This window comes from Peromyscus maniculatus, chromosome 3 (assembly GCF_049852395.1).
Source record: "Peromyscus maniculatus bairdii isolate BWxNUB_F1_BW_parent chromosome 3, HU_Pman_BW_mat_3.1, whole genome shotgun sequence".
In the NCBI taxonomy this organism is placed as follows: domain Eukaryota; kingdom Metazoa; phylum Chordata; class Mammalia; order Rodentia; family Cricetidae; genus Peromyscus; species Peromyscus maniculatus.
In genome coordinates, this window is record NC_134854.1 from 23719706 (window position 1) to 23742020 (window position 22315).

At 42.5% G+C, this 22315-nt stretch overlaps 1 protein-coding gene across 10 annotated transcripts in view; it reads right to left on the bottom strand.

The window, feature by feature from the left end:
- Positions 1-4394: 4394 nt before the first annotated feature.
- Positions 4395-22315, bottom strand: part of Ankib1 (ankyrin repeat and IBR domain containing 1) — a 112910-nt gene continuing 94989 nt past the window's right edge. For 5 of the 10 annotated variants that reach the window (XM_006991215.4, XM_076566247.1, XM_042272759.2 and 2 more), the window contains exons 12-20: positions 17683-17817; positions 16088-16174; positions 15786-15852; positions 13505-13650; positions 12487-12665; positions 11880-11931; positions 7840-7954; positions 6826-6962; positions 4395-6520 (exon numbers count right to left, since the gene is read on the bottom strand). In XM_006991215.4, the coding sequence (XP_006991277.1) occupies positions 5780-6520; positions 6826-6962; positions 7840-7954; positions 11880-11931; positions 12487-12665; positions 13505-13650; positions 15786-15852; positions 16088-16174; positions 17683-17817 (1659 nt within the window). In that variant the 3' untranslated portion in view covers positions 4395-5779. The remainder of the gene's footprint in view (positions 6521-6825; positions 6963-7839; positions 7955-11879; positions 11932-12486; positions 12666-13504; positions 13651-15785; positions 15853-16087; positions 16175-17682; positions 17818-22315) is intronic. The other 5 variants (XM_042272758.2, XM_076566246.1, XM_042272760.2 and 2 more) reach the window with 3 other exon arrangements.

The following is a 22315-nucleotide window of genomic DNA, read 5'->3' on the forward strand; positions in this document are numbered from 1 at the left end:
GGTTACATTCTTTCTGACTCAGTTTCCTTTCTGGAAAATCTTCAGCATCTTGTTCCTGCCCAAACTCTCAGGTCTAGGACTTCCTTTTGTCTTTACAAGATAGTTAAGTTACACTGTCCTCGTCTCGGGCAGAGGCAAAGAGCTCCGGCTGCAGGATGCACGCAGGCAGCTTTGTGTCGGTCCTCCATGCTACCAGTTCCACGGGCTAACACGGGCCTGATGGTACCGGGCACAAGTGGGCTTCGGTTGCATTTGGAGAATCCATAGTGTGAGGAATGTCCTGCGCGTAGAACAGGTAAGGCCGTTCTCTGTCCTTCAGGGTACTAGCTGGACACACACTGAGCTGGTGCAGGCAAGTTGTTCCTAGGCCGACCACGGCAGGCCCCGGAGCAAGGGCTGCAGGAGAAGAGGGCTGCCTCGCCTCCCCCCTGCAGCTAGACCCCTCTCTCCCGGGTCTCCACCTCCTGGATGAGGGACAGTGTGGCCTGGACCTCTTGTGCTGTTACTAGCTGAGGCTGACAGACACCCTCAGCCCCTGAGACGGCTGTTTTTGGAGCAGGCTCTGTAATGGGGAGGGAAGCTGAGGGCAGCAGGTGAGTGGGACCTGCTGGCAATCCCGTGTAATGTGGCCTCCGGATCGGAATGGACGTGGAACTGTTTCAGAGCTGTCTTAAAACACAGCAGATGAGCAGGCATACAAGGAGTCCACAGCGAGTTTCTTCCAGCCATTACCTTTGTGTTCTGTTCACGCCTGTGATTGTCTCTGAACCTATTTAAGGCTGATGTCTCATGCAGGATAGGCCCCTGTGCAGGCAGCACCCGTGAAACAAGGGACTAGGAGGTGCCCAGAGCCTGACTGACAACTCTGAAGAACAGTTCCTTCGGAAGTCTGGCCACCAGCCGGTTGTCGGCGCTGCTCAAGTATGAGCAGAAACGAGTGAACGCCCTAGAGCCATCTTCTTTACCAGCTGTTGTAGGGCTCCATGCCCAGGGCTGAACAAAGACAAACTGAAAACTGCCTGCTCCGAAACTAACAACCGTCACACAAGACAGCTCAGGGGAGAGCCACTTTTGTCTTGTTGAAGCCAAACCGCATCGACAGGTCCTGAGGAGGTTTAGGAACCGACAAGGCAACGGCAGCTAAGGGAAGATGTGGTAACTCCGACCCCGGCGGCGCGGGGCTGGGATGAGAAGAGGCCGGAGGAGCTGAGCGCAGGGACAGCCTTTCCCCGGGGAATTATGTCAGCCCCACCCCACTGGTCTCAACTCCTACCACGGTTTAATGTTAGCTTTCAAGGTTTCACTCTTTGGAGACAAACTAACTGTAATAATTTTAAAATAACTGAACTTCAGTAAGTCTCAGGCTTTAATTCCTAAGAGGTCAGGCAACAGGTTCTCTAGGACTGAAAAAAATAACGAAGATGAGACTAGTTGTTGTGAAACATTAACTTAAGAAGTGTTATATTCTTTTATGCTGTGGAACATTTGTTTAACCATGCAAATATATATTGCATTCTTTTATGTTGCATTTTTTTTTAACTCGGTGAAGCTGTGTTCCTTTGCCTGTCTAAAATAGAGCTGAACGGCCTATAGCTAGGCAGGGCAGGGATAGGCGGGGTTGGCAGACAGAGAGAAGAAATAGAAGAAATCTGGGGAGAGGAAGATTAAAGATCGAGAAAAGGGGTCGATCACCCACCCAAGTAGCCAGACATGGAATAAGAAGGAAATAAAGATATACAGAAATAGAGAAAGGTAAAAGCCCAGAAGCAAAAGGTAGATGGGCTAATTTAAGAAAAGCTGGCAAGAAACAAGCCAAGCTAAGGCCAGGCTTTTTTTTTTTTTTTTTTTTTATATAAGTATTAAGTCTCTGTGTGACTTATCTGGGAGCTGGGTGGCAGGCCCCCCAAGAGCAAAGGGCCCAAAGGGAATGACAACTAGTGTCTGCAGTAAACACTGAAAGGATGGATTCAGCATGTGGACACTCTAAGTTGCTTCAGATGCACACAATGATGCTAAGGCTCAGTGGCAGAGCCTGAGGAGCGAGTACCAGTTGGTTGCCTGGAGCTGATGCATGTCCCTGAGGGTGGAACGCCACGGGCTGTGCTCACCGGAAGCCAGAGATGAGGTGCTGAGAAGCACAACATTTTATTCACATGGTATACATTTCTTCCTTCCAGTGTCACAAAACAGATAGTACTTTTTCTCTGTGTTTCTATTATTTCAAGGAAATAATAACATTTTCCTCATAAAGCTAGAGAAATGAAAATGAGCACTGAATTTATAATTTTAATACATTGTCATATAATGAAATCAAGTTTATCTAATTCCGTAATTTTAATACATTATCAGAGAACAAAATCAAATTTATCTTTGGGGTATACAATCTTCAGCAAATGGGCTACTGTAAAAATATTAGGCACTAATCAATTATAATGGCAGAACCAAATAAATACCATCCTATTGGAGGGTCTTTAATATAAAGCAAAATTTGCTTCCTAATTAGTTTAAAATGAAGTTTATGATTTAATGAGACAAAATGGAAATAGTTTAAGTAATAAATGTTTAATCAAAGAATTTTACATATTATTAACAGCATTCATTTGGCCAAACATCTACAGGTCTGTAGAATCCTACTGTATATAAAGTGGGAATGTATCAAGTATAGACTATGAAAGTGCAAATAACAAGTCAAGGTTAGATTAACTTTTTTTTACATTATAAAATTAACTTGTTTACAAAATAGGCTTTGCCAAACTTTATTACTGAATTGGAAAGTCAATGACTGTGTTGTTTTTAAAATATGTACCAAGGAAATACAAACTGGAAAATGATAGTTTTTCACACTCAGGAACCCAGCACATCACAACAGGCACCGCACAAGCAAGGGAACAGAGGCCCAGCTCACATGGGTCTCCACAGACACCCCTCTCCACAGACACCCCCTCTCCACACACCTCCCCCTCTCCACAGACACCCCCCTCCACAGACACTCCCCTCCAGAGACACCCCCCCTCCAGAGACACCCCCTCTCCACACACCTCCCCCTCTCCACAGACACCCCCCTCCACAGACACCCCCTCTCCATAGACACCCCCTCTCCACAGACACCCCACCTCTCCACACATCTCCCCCTCTCCACAGACACTCCCCCTCTCCACACATCTCCCCTCTCCACAGACACCCCCCTCTCCACAGACACCCCCCCTCCACACACCTCCCCTCTCCACAGACACCCCCCCTCTCCACAGACACCCCCCTCCACAGACACCCCTCTCCACAGACACCCCCCTCTCCACAGACACCCCCCTCTCCAGACACCCCCCCTATCCACAGATATCCCCTCTCCACAGACACCCCCTCTCCAGACACCCCACCTCTCCAGACATCTCCCCCTCTCCAGACACCCCCTCTCCACAGACACCCCCTCTCCACACATCTCCCCCCCTCCACAGACACCCCCTCTCCACAGACACCCCCCTCCACAGACACCCCCTCTCCACACATCTCCCCCCTCCACAGACACCCCCCCTCCACAGACACCCCCTCTCCACACATCTCCCCCCCCTCCACAGACACTCCCCTCCACAGACACTCCCCTCCACAGACACCCCCTCTCCACACATCTCCCCCCCCTCCACAGACACCCCCCTCCACAGACACCCCCCCTCCACAGACACCCCCCTCCACAGACACCCCCCCCTCCACAGACACCCCCCTCCACAGACACCCCCCCTCCATAGACACCCCCCTCCACAGACACTCCCTCTCCACAGACACCCCCCTCCACAGACACCCCCCCCCTCTCCACAGACACCCCCCTCTCCACAGACACCCCTCCTCACCACAGAGCACGCCTATTCCTCATCGTGCCTGTACAAAACACCTCTAGAGATGCACGTGCTTTCTACTGGAAAAGTTACACCCTGGTCTAGAAACTGTATGGTGTTCCTATTTTTAATCCAAATAAAAACCCTGTAATGGACTATTTCAGTTTACTATACAGTAACACACTGCAGACAAAGTCAGCATGTCTCCCACTAACTTGAAAGGGACTCATAGCAATGCGTGGTAACTGGTGACATAAAAACTATTAGGAACCCTTGATATCCACGAACAATTACCAATGAAATATTCAAGCACAATGTCTTGGCCACATGAAATCAAAGTACATGAATATCTCAAAAGCAAGGTTTGAAAAAGAGGTAATGAAAACGATAACTATGGATATCAGTATTAAGGACAATCTTTTACCTGGCCTAGGCCTTCCCTGTACAAACTCAGTAGAGAAATTTTGGTTTCTGGTAACAATGGCAAAGCACTCCATGGAGTGCTCCGTCTATCTATGGTGCTTATGTTACGCTAGCTTTAATAATAGTCAGTAAAAGAGCCATTCCAACAGTTTACTCTAGTTTAATTACACACTGTACCACTGTATCTTAATTAGAACTAAGACCAGTATTTCTTCACAGGAGGACACTGGTAACTAGGAGGTTGGGTTTTCAGTACTCCACAGTGACCACACAGCAGATGAGCACTGCGCAAGAGAACAGACACAGCAGCAGCATTTGCTATCTAGGCAAACGAACTAAACACTTAGTTGTCATAGTTACTGGAAAGGCAAGGCCATGGGTGGTTTCATGGAGGTCTTTGCAATTCATAGCATAGTTACTTCAGAAGAGACACTGAAATTTGAATTACTGACTTACTTAACTGGCAACTATCCATTTAGGTTAGGCAAAGGCACGGTAACATGTTGCGTAGGATGTTGTATTGAACTTTTTAGTAACTGTGGGACTTACTGTAACTCATGAAAACTCCAGTTTTTCTATGTTATAAAACACCATTAAAAGTAATTGCACCCGTTAGTAATTAGAATGCACTGTAAAATTGTGAAAACAAAGAACTATGATTGCACTTCCAATAAAGTGTCTCTTAAATACAGCACCGCTGTTGCTAATCAACTGTATTTTAATATTAAAATAAACTGTTTTAACAGCAGCATTAGCTTTAGTTTACTTAAGCTACAGGCTACATTTATTTAAATGCAGTCTCCATGGCAACAAAAGCCCATTCACTTCTGGAACATCATTGCTACCGAGTGGCACCTTTCACTCCCGACAAGGCCGACACTGCCCTGGAGCACACTAGGACGCTGCACACCTCCACGCCTCGGTAGTCAGCGCACGAGTCAGTTTGGCACAAGTGGACCGTGAATAGACATGAGAAGGAACTTTTGATTCACGTGACAGACAGACAGACCGTCGCACTGCGGCAGACGGGTATGAAGCAGAACGGACACCACAGCTCACACTGCTGGGACGAGGGGAGGAGGCTCCTGAAGAGAGTACACAGACACTGAGGACACACGCTGTCAGACCTGTCCAGCCCAGCTTCCAGGATGACGACAGCTCCTCACTGTTTGGAAAGGGGAAAGCCATCTAAGGATTAAGGAGTAAGCCTTGGATAGAAACGGTCGACTTAAACACTGCCAACTCCAGGCTAGACAGAGCACTGCCTTCTCTCAGAATGTGGGTGTCAACCCGTTTCTTCCACTGTCTTCTCCTGCTCTTGTCACTAGAAAAGGGATGAACTCCAAAGACATTCCCTGTAAGGTTAAAGTCGACACTGAAGCCACCATCTGAGCGAACGAACTCCTTTGCATTCAATCCTAACACCAGTGGTTCCCACTGAGTTCAAATTGAGTGGATCAAGTCTGTATAAAGCATCCTCTCCTAACACACCCCTGGACTGCGAGTCACCTGGAGAGCAACCGTGCAGGTCACACTAAATGGACTTGCTCGAGCCAGTCACTTGAGGTTTGAGGGGTTTGACTGGCAGCCTCTGACCCATCCCCTCTGCCGACTGCCTCATGACTACTGTCACCAGCTTGAGACAACTCTTCCCTGGCCAGAATACTCTCTTCCAGAGGGTTTTCTTCCACCTGGGTTCTTTCCCCTTCATGGACACCAGCATCTTTGGACACTGAGTCTTCTGGCGGCATGACTCCCACGTCCCTCACGCCTTCCAGCCCAGCTCCGACACAGGGACACTGAGGCTCTGCACTCATCTCTGTGGCTGCTGCTGGAGGAATCAGGGCGATACTCTGAGGGTTCATGTCATGAAACCAAGCCATAATATTGCCAAGGAGATTGTCATTGGCACTGGGGTCCTGGCCAGCTGAGTCAAGGTCACTGGAAGAGGGACAGAAGTCACTTCTCGTCTCACTGAGAGGTCGTGAACTCAAAGTGTCAGTTGAAAATGGGTCACTGTCTGCTCCTAGTCTCATGAGGCTGTCACCAAGTTCCAGTAGCTCAGAGCTGCTCAGTGCAGCCCGAGGACTATCTGTGCTCCTGGGCACAGAGTCCAGCCGGGAAGGTAGAGAAGTGCCTATGGCTCCTAGGGATGCTTCATTATTAAGGAAGTCTCTGGTCTCTTCATCGATGGCCAGCCCAGACTCTTGCAGGGACAGCTGAATGGCAAGAAGGATATTGGGGTCATCTTCATCCAAGGAACTCAGAGCCTGAGGAATGAAAAACGAAATCCTGTTAAAATGAGACTAAAAGAAACATTATTGAACCCAATCACACTTACCAGTTTCCTTTTTCAGATAATTAATACGTCTAACTCTACAAATTACTTTACATATTGAAATCTTACCATTTTTTCCTTGCCTTTCTAAAGGGGAAAATATACCTAACATAAACCTGAAATACAAGAACCTTTTTGTACCCTAGCATTAAAACAAAACTATCCTAGAAGGAAGAAAAAGGAAACCACTGAGCAGAGAAGGAGCAAAAGCATGGCACCAAGCTGCCAGGAGGCTACCTGAAGAGAGTCCTGGTTTGCGGAGCGGCTGGCAGGGCTGTAGTCCCGAAGGGAAGAGCTATGCAGCACACTCATAGACGCAGAGCTCACCACGGATGCCCCAGGCCTGCGGCTGCTGCCACCTTCTGGTATGTCTGCTGGAAAGCAATGGCACCCCAGACAGGTTAGTGACAAGGAGACATGGTTGTCTGTCTCTTTCAGCACTAGTGAAAACTCAGGTTCACATTCACATCCCTTCCTTTCCTGCATTTTTCAGCAGGTTTGCTTGGTTGAAAGCAGTAACAGACATCCATATGATCACCTCAAATCTGAGCTCTTTTTAGGCTCTCACTTGTAGTCTCTATGACTTTCATTAATGCAGGTTCTACTGTCTATTCCTTTCTCCTAAGTCACAATGAGCTTCAGTATTTTTGCCTTCAAATTTCGTAATTAAAGAATTTTGGAATTACATAGCCTCAAGAACCAATCTGTGATCCAACAGATCCTGATAGTATGGTCTAGGCATATTTAATGAAAAATTTAACATTCAAAAAGTCAAAAATTAAAATAGTCCTGTTTTTAAGATTGCTTCTGGGAAAGCTAAGGCCCCAATCCCTTGGGACACTTGATTCTTTTATTCGTTGCCTTCTAATCTGGTAGGATGCCTCTCAGCTTGTTTAAGAGTCCGATTAAATGCAGAAAGAACGTTTGAAGAATGGTATCAAGAGCTTCCACTTTCTGAGCGAGCACTCACAGTGCTCTACCAGCATGGCTTAATTGGACACTCACTTTAGAATATGTAACTGAAGACAGAGATGGTCAGTGCCTTGAATAAAGTCACAGCAGAGATGGGTGCGACAAACCTAGGATGTTCTTACTTCAGTACTCAACTCTATGGTTTTCTTTATCCTGTGACAACAGAGGCATCTCTATGTCTATAGTGAACCCAAATTGCAAACTCACAAACACTGACAACAGCCAGTTTTAAAAGTAAACTTAGGAGACGAACTGATACCCAGCACCCCAGGAGCTCACCGAAAGTGCTTTCGCTCGCCTCGTCGGGGTCTGTAGGGTTACTGAGCAGGCTGTGCACATCTCCTCGACGACGCTGCTGTCTGTGCCTCCTCCGATACTGAAATTCAGCATATTCCTGCATAAACCAAAGGTTATAAAATACAGGAGAGCATGCAAATTGTAAAAATGCAAATAAAAAAAAACACACTTTCCTCCAGGAGAAAAAAAATGTGTGATTTTATACACATACTATAAAATCACTTGCTTTAGCAAAGGAAACTTTAAGTTTAGCCAAGCCAAGGAAACAAAAAAGGCAGAAAGCGAAATGTAAAATTTCTGACAGTTACAGGTGCTTCTCTACTGGGAATACTTGCAAGCTCCGGAGCTCTGTATCTGTGACTCCAAGAGTCCTGTCATCTAAAATTACAACTGATGTCACAATCATCTCACTAACGGTGTTAGGCTCTTGGGGGGTCTAGTTTTTAAGTGACTGTGATATATGCAAGAAGTATGGGGGTGGGGAGGAGTGGGAGGGAAGAGCAGCAGAAACGACAGCAGTAAACCGAGCTGACAGACATACTGTGCAGTGCTTGCCAGACAACTGTGCTGTCTCTGTGACTGCTACATACCAACTGCCCAGTCAAACGTCTAGCTTTCGCAACACAGGAGCACTGACTACTTAGCATTTAGAAGACAGACTAAAAAGATGTCCATACGTTTGTTCTACATTTGTGGTAATAGTTTACAGTAGGTTTGTTACTACCAAAGGCTATGAACTAAGAGTATCTGCTACAGATTTCAGAGACAGGGAAAAAGAGAAGCCAGAATATATGGCAGCAGACTTTTGAGAATCATGGTTGAATCTCCCAAGATAAACATGAAGATCCTCAGGCTTATGATTATCCCTGTTACTTTAGAGTATTCAATGTCCTTATGGTTAAAGTATTAGGAGTAAGACAAACCAGGATAGATATTACAAAACTTTCATACTTTACTGGTCTGGTCAAATCAATCAATCAGTCTATTTTCTCTATCTATCTACCTATCTATCTATCTATCTATCTATCTATCTATCTATCTATCTATATCTATCTATTCGTCCATCCATCCATCCATCCATCCATCCATCCATCCATCCATCCATCCATCCATCCTAACATAACCTATCTGTGTGGCTGGAAACTGAATCCAGAGCCTTGGACATGCTAAGCAAACTATCATTGAGTTCAGCCCTAGGCCATTCTTAAATTTATTTAAACCTCATCCATGTAACTTTAGATTGAAGTCAATGAGTGAAGTAGCATGATGGATCACATAGATCCTTTAACATTTCTTACTGAGCTGGGGCATCATTTCCTCTTTCCTTGGGGACACATGCTCTCAGACTGGATGACTTCCTGTCATGTCAACTTGGCTCACAGGATTAGAGCAGACACCACATTTCTCAGACAAAGATGGCGGGGAAGTTTTACCTCAACTAAAGGCTCCAACTTGAGAAAGACGTGCCTAACTTCTAGACGACCCAATGCAGTGCAAAGTTATTCTGAGTAACATAAACTTCTACTGATCACAGAATACACACATTTGAAAATTGAGAAATAAAAAAACAAAACAATTGCAAAACAAACTTGTTCTATTTCTAACTATTCTCACAAAAAACCCTGAGTGGTATTCTGACAGGTATTTGACAAGTTCAAAATATTTTTATAAAAAACCTGTCTGAAAATTGCCAAGGAATCCTCAGGTTTTTCAAGTGAGCCCAGAAAAAGACAGGATGTTCCAAATGGTGTGAGACTACTACGGTCAAGAGAAGACAAAAAACCCAAACCAAATCAAACCAAACCCATGAGATTCATAGGTGAAAACGGTGGGAGGAGCTTTCTGTTTTAAGATGATGCTCTCTGCATTTGGCCCACTGCTTTTAAAGTGATGTGAAACACGTTTATGCCTGCCACAGATGCAGCCAATCAGTTCAAAGAGACCATGGCAAAATTAACATCAGTGAAAAAAATGTAAACTCAATCTTAAAATCTTTGGAATTTGGTAATATGTCATTTCCTATAATGTATACTAATCAAAGAACTAATTTCAAAATATTTACTGCTGTTACTTGAGCTAATTAAACATACAAAATCTCAAAGTTTCAATTTGTGTTATTTCTTTAGATAAGTATTTTGTTATACTCAACACTTTAAAAGAATTATTTTTGTCAACTATTTATTTTGAGACAAGAGCCCTACTAGGTAGCTGGTCCTGAGCTTGCTATGTAGACCAGGCTGGTCTCAAACTTATGGTGATCCCCCTGCCTCTGCTTTCTTAGTGCATGTTACTATGCTAGACATAAGAAAGAAATATAAAGATTTCAAGACTCCTAAAGTCATTGCCAGAGTCAGAAACTGCAAGATGATATATACTGATTTATATATTTATATATATAATGATATATACATGACTGTCAACTGAGAAAGGTTTTATTTTTGCCGAGTTATGTTAAACATCTAATGAATAAAGCTTATTTTTAAGCTTTTAAGGTGGAAAAGTTCTATATCCCCCAAATTGTAATGATATGACACCAAAATAGCAATCCCAGGATCAGGTAAATTCAAGGGTAATTTGTTTTACAAAGAATTAATTTATAATAAATATACTGTTATTTATTACATATTCCATTTTACAGTTTAAGTGTATTTAACACTGTCGTATGTGCTCAAAGCACAAACTCATGTCACTATTTCCTTGCATCTATCTAAATAAAAAGGCTTCCAGGTGGCTGCAAATGTCCTCAGCAGCAGAGAGGAGAGCATCTGTTTACACAAGCCACGGCCATTTCTGGAGAGTAATCACTTTCAGGGTCTTTCAGCTTCAAAAAACTAATGGACAACTAAGATCAGCAGAAGTTTCACCATTTGTCCTCCTCTTTGCAAGAATTAAATTCAAGGACTATCAAATGACATATGATTTTATAAAGCGCAAAGGCAACATAAATTGAAAGAATTGTTAAAACTGTTTTAAAATCAGATACAAGGGTGGCAGTGCCAATTTAAGTAAGAGAAAACAGCTACCTGACCAAGATTTTTACTAGGTCTTATTGTTATTTAGAGTATCAACTGTTCTACAATTTCCATGTTTCAAAATGGTTCATCAAGCCAGGTGTGGTGGGGCACACGTTTAATCCCAGTACTCAGGAGGCACAGGTAGGTGGATCTCTGAGTTCATAGGCCAGCCTGGCCTACTGAGCAAGTTCCAGGATAGCCAGGGCTACAGAGACTTCCCCACCCTGGAACCACCGAAGCAGTCTGGAGTCTCAAAGGCAGCTGAAGCAGAAAACACTCTCAGCACAGACCTTACTCCTCTGCGGCTTCTGCCTCGGCAAATGATGACAAATGATTTGTCTCAGGCTGCAGCAGTAACCTCAACAAACTGTTCATTTAGCTTTTCCATATATTTAGACTAAAAAAACCATCACAACTACACGTTTCTTCTGTTCTTTTTTTGTTTTGTTTTGTTTTTTGAGACAGGGTTTCCTCTGTGTATCCCCTGGCTGTTATGGAACTTGCTCTGTAGACCAGGCTGGCCTCAAACACACAGAGATCCGCCTGCCCGTGCCTCCTGAGTGCTGGGATTAAACTTGTGCCCCACCACACCTGGCTTGTTGAACCATTTTAAAACATGGAAATTGTGGAACAGCTGATACTCTAAATAACTCTGCCTCATGAGTGCTGGGATTAAAGGTGTGCGTCACCACCGCGCAGCCACAACTACACATTTCTAATAAATACTATTTACATCTCTATCAACAAAGCAGATGTTCCACATATTTTTGCTGTCAATTTGACTAAAATACTAAACCCTATTTAGTAACAGCAGAGAAAGGGGAGTGTACTGTTAGATTCCAGTATGAGAAGAGAGCTGAATGCCGGCTCTGCCAGGGCATTTCTGCTACAAAGAAAGAGAAAGCATTATTGACTTCAGAGGATGCAGAATCGATGAGGGTGCAAACGCAAGCAGGGTTGCATGAGGCAAACCATGAAGATAACCCAAAACTCCAGAAAGACAATTACCTCGGGTGATGCAAATCCTAAATATTCCCAATCCCATGTTCCACCGGCAAAGCTACAAAGAAATCAGACACACTGTTTGATTCATTATTAGTACTGCAAGTATACAACCAGACCCTTACCCTTTGAACATTACCTTTAAAATGCTTATCTGCTTATAACTTGCCAAACCAACGCAGACCCAACTATTTAAATATAATTACTTCCATTATTTTCTCAAATCCTAAATTGCTTTATACTTATGCAAAATGATGGAGAAGATACAAATAACCATGTAATGTAAAGGTATTCTGACTACTTTCATTTTTATTCCATAAATATAAAAGATACTTACCCATAAAAATGAGGACAAATGACTTTCTAGTACTATAATTATAAGAAAAATGCTTCAATTTATTGTGGCAGAAGCAGTAGGAGTATGATGGGAAATAAAACAACCAAACCAGCTTCTCTTTCAGGAATGAATTCACAAAGCATTTAAGGTCTTTTTTATCAGCTATCCATATTGTAGATATAAGGAATTCCCAAACTATGAATGCTAGCTTAATGAACAGAAAGTCCTGGCCCTGGGGGCTCAGCCGGCAAGGTTTCTATAGTGTACAAGTTGTACCTGCGCCTGGGAGCATCTGGTGAGTCTGCAGGAGCAACTCCACGAGCTACAGATGCCAGGAACTCTTGCCTTTTCTGCTGCACAAGGCATGCTGCTCTGATGATCTTGTGGCGGGGGGTACGGAGATAAGGCCTATTGACTTTCTGGGCAAGATCTTCAGTGACCATTTCTAGGTCTGTCTATAGAAAGGCGGCAAAACAAGAGGTACAGCTGAATGGCTTAGTAAACAGACTCTGGTTTCTCAGTCAGGTCAAATTCTTTTGAAGTCAGAAATTAAATTTTGAAACAATTTTCCATTTAACATGCTTTCTATTTTGTATGTCTTTCAGGTTATGAAAGGATATTTTAAGTTATCATAAATGCAAGCGATAGCATCCATTTGATAGGCACTTGGTGCAAATCCCACGTAGTGGGGTAAGTCACCATTTAGAAGGAAGGTATAGTACAGTCAGGGCACTGATACAAAAGTGCACAGCCACTGTGATGCAAATGATGTATGATGCTGAAGGAATCTAAGGCAAGGCAAGACTACTGTGGCCTTGAAAGAAATGGAGGATATAAATCAGCGAAGGGCAGCTTAAAAGGACAGAATGAAAGTCACCAGAAATGGTGGTGGCCTCCAACTAGGAGGATGATGTAATGAGCTTGGTGAGGTGTAGTGAGCAGCTTAGGAGTTTTCATTTTAAATACGCAACTTCCTGAGTTGTACTTCTGAAATGAAATGGCAAAGATTAACTTTCTATTCAAGTATGCAATGTAGTTTGTTTCATCTCTAAAGATAAAACCTCAATTTTTATATAATAGGCCATTCTACCTTGAACAGTTTGAAATAAACTCATGCTGTAGAAATGTTACACAGCTCAGAACTCATTCGAATTCACACTGACAAATTTAAACACAAAGAAAATTTAGTTCATTAAGGTAATCTCTCCTTTGTTTAAAGCCATTTAAACATTTAAAACAAAACTGTTTTACTCCTCATACTGAATAGTCCAAACAATTTAAAATGGCATCTTACTTGCATGAGTTCAAAAATCTCTTTCTTTGTGCTTTTAGGTTCTAAGAAGAATCCGTATGGGTAAGAACACTTGAGGATGCGTCGGGTCTTCAGGAGAACGTGTACTGCATCTTCGATGAACGTGGTGTCTGGACAGCCTCCTTCAGCTGCAATGTGATTAGATACAGTGACACTTCGCAAATACAGAGCGTGACTAAACTACAAATCCAGATACACACTCCTGCGTGGAAGGCACAGGCCCCTGCAGCCCAGGAGCCATGAATATATATATTTTCCTGGACTCTGTTCTCCCAATATGACCAGGGGACAGTACAGCTCTGGGTCCACCCAAAGGTGCATGCTTTATAAAAATGGTCAGATTATCCCTGACAGGAACCTTGCTGCTGAGAATTTGTACAACTGCCTTTGTTAAGTTGTTTGCTTAAAAAAAAAAAAAACAAAAAAAAAAAAACAAAAAAAAAACTATAATTATTCCTCTTCAAAAGCAATACTGTAAGGAAAAAGATAAATGTTGAGGAACTGGCTAACTAAAGCTAAAAGCCATCAGGGAAATTGTCTTCATAGGATAACACCAAGCTATCATCACAACATTCTATTTTTAAACTATAAATAAAAAGAAATTAAGCTGTGGAATCTCAACTGAAGTATTGCTGAAAATCAAATTCAGCATACCATCAGGAACATACTACATATTCATGTACAAACTAACATGGAACACCCAAATATATCTGCATACATGTTGTGGAGTATTTGTTTAACTAGCAAGATGTGTTACATTTGTTTATGCTGCATTTGTTTAATGATGTAAAGATGTGCTGCTTTGCCTGCCTAAGGCACCTGATTGGTCTAATAAAAGCTGAACGGCCAATAGCTAGAGAGAGGAGGGACAGGTGGGGCTGGTGGGCAGGAAGAATAAGTAAGAGGAGGAGTCTAGGCTTGACAGAAAAAAAGGAGAGAGTGAGGGAGAAAGAAAGGGAGAGATGCAGGTGACCAGTCAGCCAGGTAGCTGACAGCCAGCCAGACACCAAGTAGGACATACAGAAAAAAAAAAAGGTAAAAAGCCCCGAGGCAAGACGTAGATAAACAGGTTAATTTGAATTTTAAGAGTTAATGGGACAAGCATAAGATAAGGCCAAGCATTAGTAGTTAATAAGTCTCTGTGTCATGACTTGGGAGCTGGTTGGTGGCCAAGAGAAAGCCTGTGACACGTACACCATGTCTGTAGGTAGTATCTGTACCAATATAAAAAGCAAAGGGCAGTGAACACCACTTGCCCTTCACTATAATACACAGGAAATGTCTAGGCAGCAGACTGTTTCACTTTCCAATTGTTACAGCCTTTCATTTTCAGCTTTACCATGCTGTCTGAATCTCTAATGTGAATAAAAGCAACAGTTTGCACTTACTGTTTACTGTGTCAGACGCGGTTCTAGACACGGGGAGTACGCATCTGTGAGACTTTTTTCTTCCAGCCTCATGTGCTCATTTCTAGAGTTTGTATTAGTACAGCAGAGTCATATAGCTTCTCAAGTTTACAGACTAATAATTAACAAGGATACCAGGCCAGTAGTGACACTTGCCTCCACTCTAATTTATTTAACTTTTTTATGGCCTTATTAGAAAACTATTTCACAAAAGAGTATGGGTGCAAATTACTTTATGAACTGAGACAAATGTAAGAGATCATAGTTTTATGTTTGAAATGTGCTTTTCATATATAAACTATGAGTTCCTCAAACATAAGCATACTAGAACTTATGCTCTGTGTAGTCAGTATGGGTACTGTGTCCTAATGATGAGCCACACTCCATCCATATTTAGGAATTATTTTCCCTCTAACCTTCAATTTGGAACTCACAAGTTAGGCCCCCTCAAGGCTTTGCTTCCTGGGCTCAATTCTCCCCAAGGTCTATTTGATGTCCGAAGCAGCTCTGGGTACTCAGCTATGTGACGACTAGGCAACATGTATACCTTGCTCCTCTTGGAAGACCTTGAGGACCCATTCACTTTCCCCAACACTAGAGCACAGTGGTGGCACAGAGGATGCAGAACTGTGGTATGGTTGTGGTTTTTGTCTGGTAACGGCAAAGCCTGCATTAGGAAGAACCTGGTAGATACTAATCACATACTAGCATGCACTCAGGGCTTTAGAGAACTTAGGACAGTGCCAGAAGCAGCTCATGGATCTACCGTCCTCCTTTAGGGGCCTGCCCATCTACCATTACCACTGAATTGACTTAGGAACTCCCCCACCCCAACACACACACAATATAGGACTTACTTTCTTTGAGAGCTCTACTCAATTGTTCCATCTTTTCTTTGGCTGTTTTAAGAAGGCGCTGTTCTAACTAAAGGAACAGAAATAAATATTTTAAATAATGTTTATTTATTTAAAAGGCAGGGTCTCACTGTGTAGCACTTGCTGTTCTGGAACTCTGCTCTGTAGATCAGGCTGACCTTGCACTCACAGAGACCCCACCACCACCTCTGCCCAGTGCTGGGATTAAAGGCGTGCGCCACCACACCCAGCCTCTTTACTCTTAACAGAGTGTTTTAGCTCATTTGGAATGATTTGGGACATACCTGATAACTATGCTCATGGTTTTTATATCTTGTATAATAGTGCATAAATCTGTCAAGTTCCTGAAACCGTTTATGTTTCTTCTCAGCCTGAGAAACAAAAGTACACAAATGACTTATTAAAACTGGTTTTAGAGGGATGAACGTCTTATTAGTAAAGGCTAGCAATGCATGCAATGTGTTTACTATTTTGTTGCTAGAATATAATGACGTATACATCTTAAAGGAGCCTGTTTGTATTCTCGGTTATAAGACAATGGGCACTTAACTCTCCATCTGCAGTATGTGACTGTATGGTTCACTGTTATTAGGTAGATTTGCATCCCTTCAAAATTCACATTGAAGCCCTAACCCAAAATGTACCTGCATGTGGTAACAGGACCTATGAGGAGGTGACAGGTTAAGAGAGGCCACTGGAGCTCTATCTTTTGTGTGTTTTTTTTTTTTTTTTTTTTTTTAATTTTTCAAGACAGGGTTTCTCTGTGTAGCTTTGCGCCTTTTCCTGGAATTCACTTGGTAGCCCAGGCTGGCCTCGAACTCACAGAGATCCGCCTGGCTCTGGCTCCCGAGTGCTGGGATTAAAGGTGTGCGCCACCACCACCCGGCCTGGAGATCTATCTTAATGCAAATGTTTCTTAGGGACACCATAGATCTCTTGCTCTATTTCCCTGCCATCATAATAGAGACCAGAAAGTGGGGGCCTGCTGGCAGGTCAAGATGAGCACCCTTACCAAGAACCAGTCAGGTGGGGCTTTGTTCTGAGACTTCATAGTCACTACAGTGGAGAAAGTCAAGTTTCTGTTGTTTAAGCTGTCTAGACTAGGAGACCAGAGATGGCTCAGTGGTTAAGAGCACTGGCTGCTCTCTCAAAGGACCTGGGTTTAATTCCTAGTAGTCACATGGTGGTTCACAAACATCTGTAACTCTAGCTCCAGGGGATCCAATACCCTGACTGTGGACACAATGTATGTACATGGTGCACAGACATACATGCAAGCAAAACATCCATGTACATAAAATAAACAATGAAAAAAACCCATCTAGGCTATATAAGACAAGCAAAACAAGACAACTGTAGGGGCTGGAGAGATGGTTCTGTAATTAAGAGCACTGCCTGCTTTTCCAGAGGATCCAGGTTCAGTTCCCAGCACCCACATGGCAGTTTACAACTGTAACTCCAATCCTAGTTGATCCAACACTGTCTTCTGGTCTCTGTGAGCACCAGGCAGGCATGCAAACTGTACAGGCATATATCCAGGTAAAATACTCACATACATAAAATAATTAAAGAAAGAAATATTCCCTCCTTGGGCCTGACTGGAAAAAAAAAAGACATGTATACTATAACATAATACTGTATTGCTGATATTATGTTAAAATGGGCTTTAAATCATTACAAAGGCAGGCCAGAATTGGATTTTTCATATTTTCATCAAAAAAGGGAAAATTTTAAAGGAAAAATGTTCCTAGTTGACAGTGTTTTGGTTCAAAGGGCACTCTAAAGTGTATTCAATGTAATGCCTCATCTCAATGAAGACAGGAAAGAAGACATGCCAATCCCTCCAATAGTAGCTTAGACAGAACGTGCTCAGTGTTACCTCCACAGTCATTTCCTTGGATTGTTCCTCTACGTGCTGAATGACTTCATAGCGAGTACATCTGTAATAACCACCAGTGGAAGAACTATGTTTCTTCCATTCTTCTAGGCAGATCCAGCAAAAGTCATACTTGCACTGTAAAAGAAAACACACATGCAGGTATCTCCATATATAATTAAAAAAATCACTCATTAAGTAGATCGTAATTAGAAGATAATGACAAAAGTATAATATTAAAGTTCATCTTCTTATGCTTATGGACTCTGTGTCAAAACTGTTCTGAGTCCATAGTCTTCAGATACTTTTATCAGGGCGTCTAGTACTCGTTTGCTTACTGTTTAAACATTTAAATCTTGGGTATATCTTCTCCAGTGTGAACTCAACTTTAGAGCTGTCTAGTTATCGCAATACCGTGTTCTAAGTACTTCATGTTTCTCCATTGGTTATATATTGCCATTACTACACATTAAATTCCTATGTATGAATCTGTTTCCTAGGCTTGTTTTCTAATCTGTTTCTTACTCTGTATTCACATGCCAGTACCACAGTGGTTCAACTACTGAGGGTGTACAACGTATTCTCTTACAAGGCTACTTCCCCCTGCTTTGTTTTTCAAAGTTTTCCTAATTAAGTTTGCTCTCATTTGCCATATGAACATCTGAATTTTAGTTTACATAGATGCAAAAGAACAAGCTGCTGGCATTTTTGTTTGCTTCTTTTTATGTAAGAGGTTGTATTTCTATTTGTTTGCCATTTTTTTTTTGTTTTAAATCCTTAAAGAGGATTTAAAAACATTTTCAACAAAGCCTAGAATATCTATTAAGCTCATTTCTAGATTCAAAAGGTCTATATATTCCATCTAGATGTTGCCAGGAGATATGGAGATGATTATTTTCTGCAAATTAATTTTGTATTTTGCTACTAAGATGAATTTTTGTTGCTGGTAGTAGTTCTTCAGTTGATCCTTGTAAAACTTCTAGTATGTAATCATGCCATTTGTAAATGTAGTAGCTTTGTTTTGTTTTTGAGACAGGGTCTTGCTACATAGCTCAGGCTAGCCTTGCATTCATGACCCTTCTGCCTCAGCATGTGAATGCTTGGACTACAGGTATGTGCCACTACACGCAGCTTTAAAGTACAGCCACTTTATTACTGTATTTCTAGGTTGTATAGTCTTATTTCTTGTTCCTGATTGCTGCTAGTCTCTGTATTAACTACTGTGGCTCTCTATATTCTCTCTTCCCCTTTTATTGCATATCTGAAATCCTTCAACTCCCTGCTAATTTATTATGTTAGCTTAGTGGTTTACTTTTGAAGTAGTTTGTTTGAAGTAGTTAGTTGTTCTTCAAAAACTACCTTTTGGATTTCTTGCCACACTGGTCATTACTTTTAAAAATTACTTTCTGTCTTAAAAAACTTCTTACTGGTGTTTCTTAATTTACTTTTTAAAAAAATCTGAACCACATCCTCAATTTATTGTTTATTTTATATTATTTTAAATGAGCAAGACTGTACATATTTCTGCATGGTTTTAGCTTTAACATTCAGGCTCTGATAATGTGGTATTATCATTTCCCATAAATTCTTTAATTTCTTCGAGTTATTTGAAATATTAAAAATTTCTATAAAATTTAACAACTCCATAATTAAGTTCTAATTTATTCTCTGTGATTAAGAATATTACTTGGTATAATTTTTAATTTTCTTTGATTATAATAATCATATTTTTTTTTTTTTTTTTTTTTTTTTTGGTTTTTCGAGACAGGGTTTCTCTGTGTAGCTTTGCGCCTTTCCTGGGACTCACTTGGTAGCCCAGGCTGGCCTCGAACTCACAGAGATCCGCCTGGCTCTGCCTCCCGAGTGCTGGGATTAAAGGCGTGCGCCACCACCGCCCGGCTATAATAATCATATTTAAAATTATTGATTATAACAGCCAACACTTAAAGAGTATTACTGTTTTTCTTTAATGATCAATGGTCTATTAGGGAGGGTCATATTTTCAGGAAACACTCTGAATATACACATATATCCTATCTACTGTAGTAATTATGATAGGTCTTTATCACTTCTATATCTTCTCTTCTTTTGGTCTTCTTGTAGTCACGGAGAGTGACCTGAATTAAACTCTGCACTCATTTAGTACTTAATATGCACTTGTTCAATAAAGTGTCGATTTGTTTCAAGGCTCTATGCAGATTCCTTTCCTGGTTTATAAAACCAAACTTTGTGCCTGCTTTGATACAAATACCCTGTGATGTGGTTTAATTTATTTCTCAAAATTAGTGACAAAATTTTCATAAATCAACCAGACATTATCAACTATGGTAGAAAATAGTACAGTACAGAACTTTATTAATACTTTTACATGTTAAGGTTATTTTATGTAAATATGTATACTTGTACACCAGAAGAGGGTTATCAGATCCCATTATAGATGGCTGTGAGCCACCATGTGGTTGCTGGGAATTGAACTCAGGTCCTCTGGAAGAGCAGTCAGTGCTCTTAACCTCTGAGCCATCTCTCAAGCTCTTTTACATGTTAATACTTTTTATTTTTTGGGTTTTAAAATTAGTTTTCCATAGTGTCAGATTAAGTAATTTGAAAATTTAAGAATGAAAGATTCACATCCTGAGTGAGAAAACCCAGCCCCAGAAAGACAAACACGATATGTACTCATTTATAAGTGGATATTAGCTGTTAGGTAAAGGATAATTACAGTACAATCCATAGACCCATGGAGGCTAGGTAACAAGGAGGGCTCTAGGGGGAGACATATTGCTCTTCCTGGAAAAGGGAATAAAATGGCTTTTGCTGTTAGACTAGGGGCAGGTGGGGATGGGAAGAGGAGGGATCAAGTGAGAGGAGAGGGATGGAGGGAGAGCGTATGGGGAGAGACTACCAGAAATGGGGTTCAATATGGAAACCTAGTGCAGTGAAATCTACGAGGGTGACTCTATCAAGGACTCCTAGTAACCAGGCAAGGCTTCCAGTAGTGGGACTGGGACACCAACCCAGCCACAAAACCTTCAATCTAAAGCCGGGCAGTGGTGGTGCACGCCTTTAATCCCAGCACTCGGGAGGCAGAGGCAGGCGGATCTTTGTGAGTTTGAGGCCAGCCTGGTCTACAGAGCGAGATCCAGGAAAGGCGCAAAGCTACACAGAGAAACCCTGTCTCGGAAAAAACAAAACAAAAAACCTTCAACCTACAATCTGTCCTGGGGCAATAGTGGTTCAGTGGGAGTGGCCAACCAATGACTGGTCTAACCTGAGGCCCACGCTACGGAGGGAACCCATGCCTGACACTGTCTGGATGGCCAAGAACCGGAGGCTGGATAGCTCAGAGACCTAAGGTAGAATCCAATAGGACGGGCAAGTCAAAAACAAAAATGAAATGATTTCTAATGATATTCTACTATACTCATAGATTGGTGCCTAGCCAAATCATCATCAGAGAGGCTTCCTCAGGCAGCTGCTGAGAGCAGATGCAGAGACCCACAGCCAAACACTAGGAAGAGAGAGAGCCCAAACTAGAGATTTCCATCAAGTCCCTCCCCTCATAGCTTGGGGAACCCTGCAGAGTGGGCGGAAGGACTGTAGGAGCCAGAGGGATTCAGGACACCATGAGAACATGGCCCACAGAACCAACTAAGCAAGCCCTGCATGGGATCACAGAGACTGAATTGGAACCACGGAGCCTGCATGGGTCTCACTAGATCTTCTGCATACATGCTGTGGTTGTTTAGCTTGGGGTGTTTGTGAGACTCCTAACAATGGGAGTGGGGGTGTCTCTGACTCGTTTGCCTGCTCTTGGGACCCTTTTCCTCCCACTGGGTTGTTTCGTGCAGCCTTCATACGAGGGTTTGTGCCTAGTCTTACTGCAGCTTATTAGGCCATGTTTGGTTGGTATCACCAGGAAGCCTGCTCTTTTCTGGAAGAGCAGTGGATCTGGGTGAGAGGGGAGGTGAGGGGGCCTGGGAGGAGTGGAAGGAGGGAGGGTGCAGTAGGGATGTACTATAAGAGAGAATAGTAAATTTTAAGAAAGGTTTGTTTTATTTATTTAAATGTGTGTATGTGTCTGTGTTAGCATATGCACATGTATGTGTGCTTAGGCAAACGTGCCTGTACAGATGCAAGTTTCTGGGCAATCAAAGAAACCAGAAGATGTTGGATACCTTGGAGGTGGAATTACAGGCATTTGCAGGAAGCCTGGCTTATTACATGGTACTGGGATCTCGTTATTGCTCTGCAAACACTCTTAACTTCTGACCCATCTTTCTATCCTCCTAACATTGAATCTTTGGCCCTGAGAAGTGTTGGATAGTGGTAGGTGCCTAAGAGCAGCTGGCTAAGAGGACCCCTTGGCTACTAGACAGAGTCAGGGTGTTCCTATGGGTTTGTGATTCTCAGCTGAGAGCCTCCAGCTCTTTCCTCTCCCATGAGGGGTCAAAGGTCCCAGGCTTCCAGGGACTCAGAATTCCAAGCAGGGACAATAGGAGGAGCCTGGAGTTGAAGGAGGATGCTCAGTGGATCTAGAGAAGATCCCTTAGCCACAGGGTCTCTTGAACTCCACAGTCAAACCATGGAGGAGCTAGAGAAAAGGGATGGGGTAGGGTGGGTGGGGTTGATACAGTAT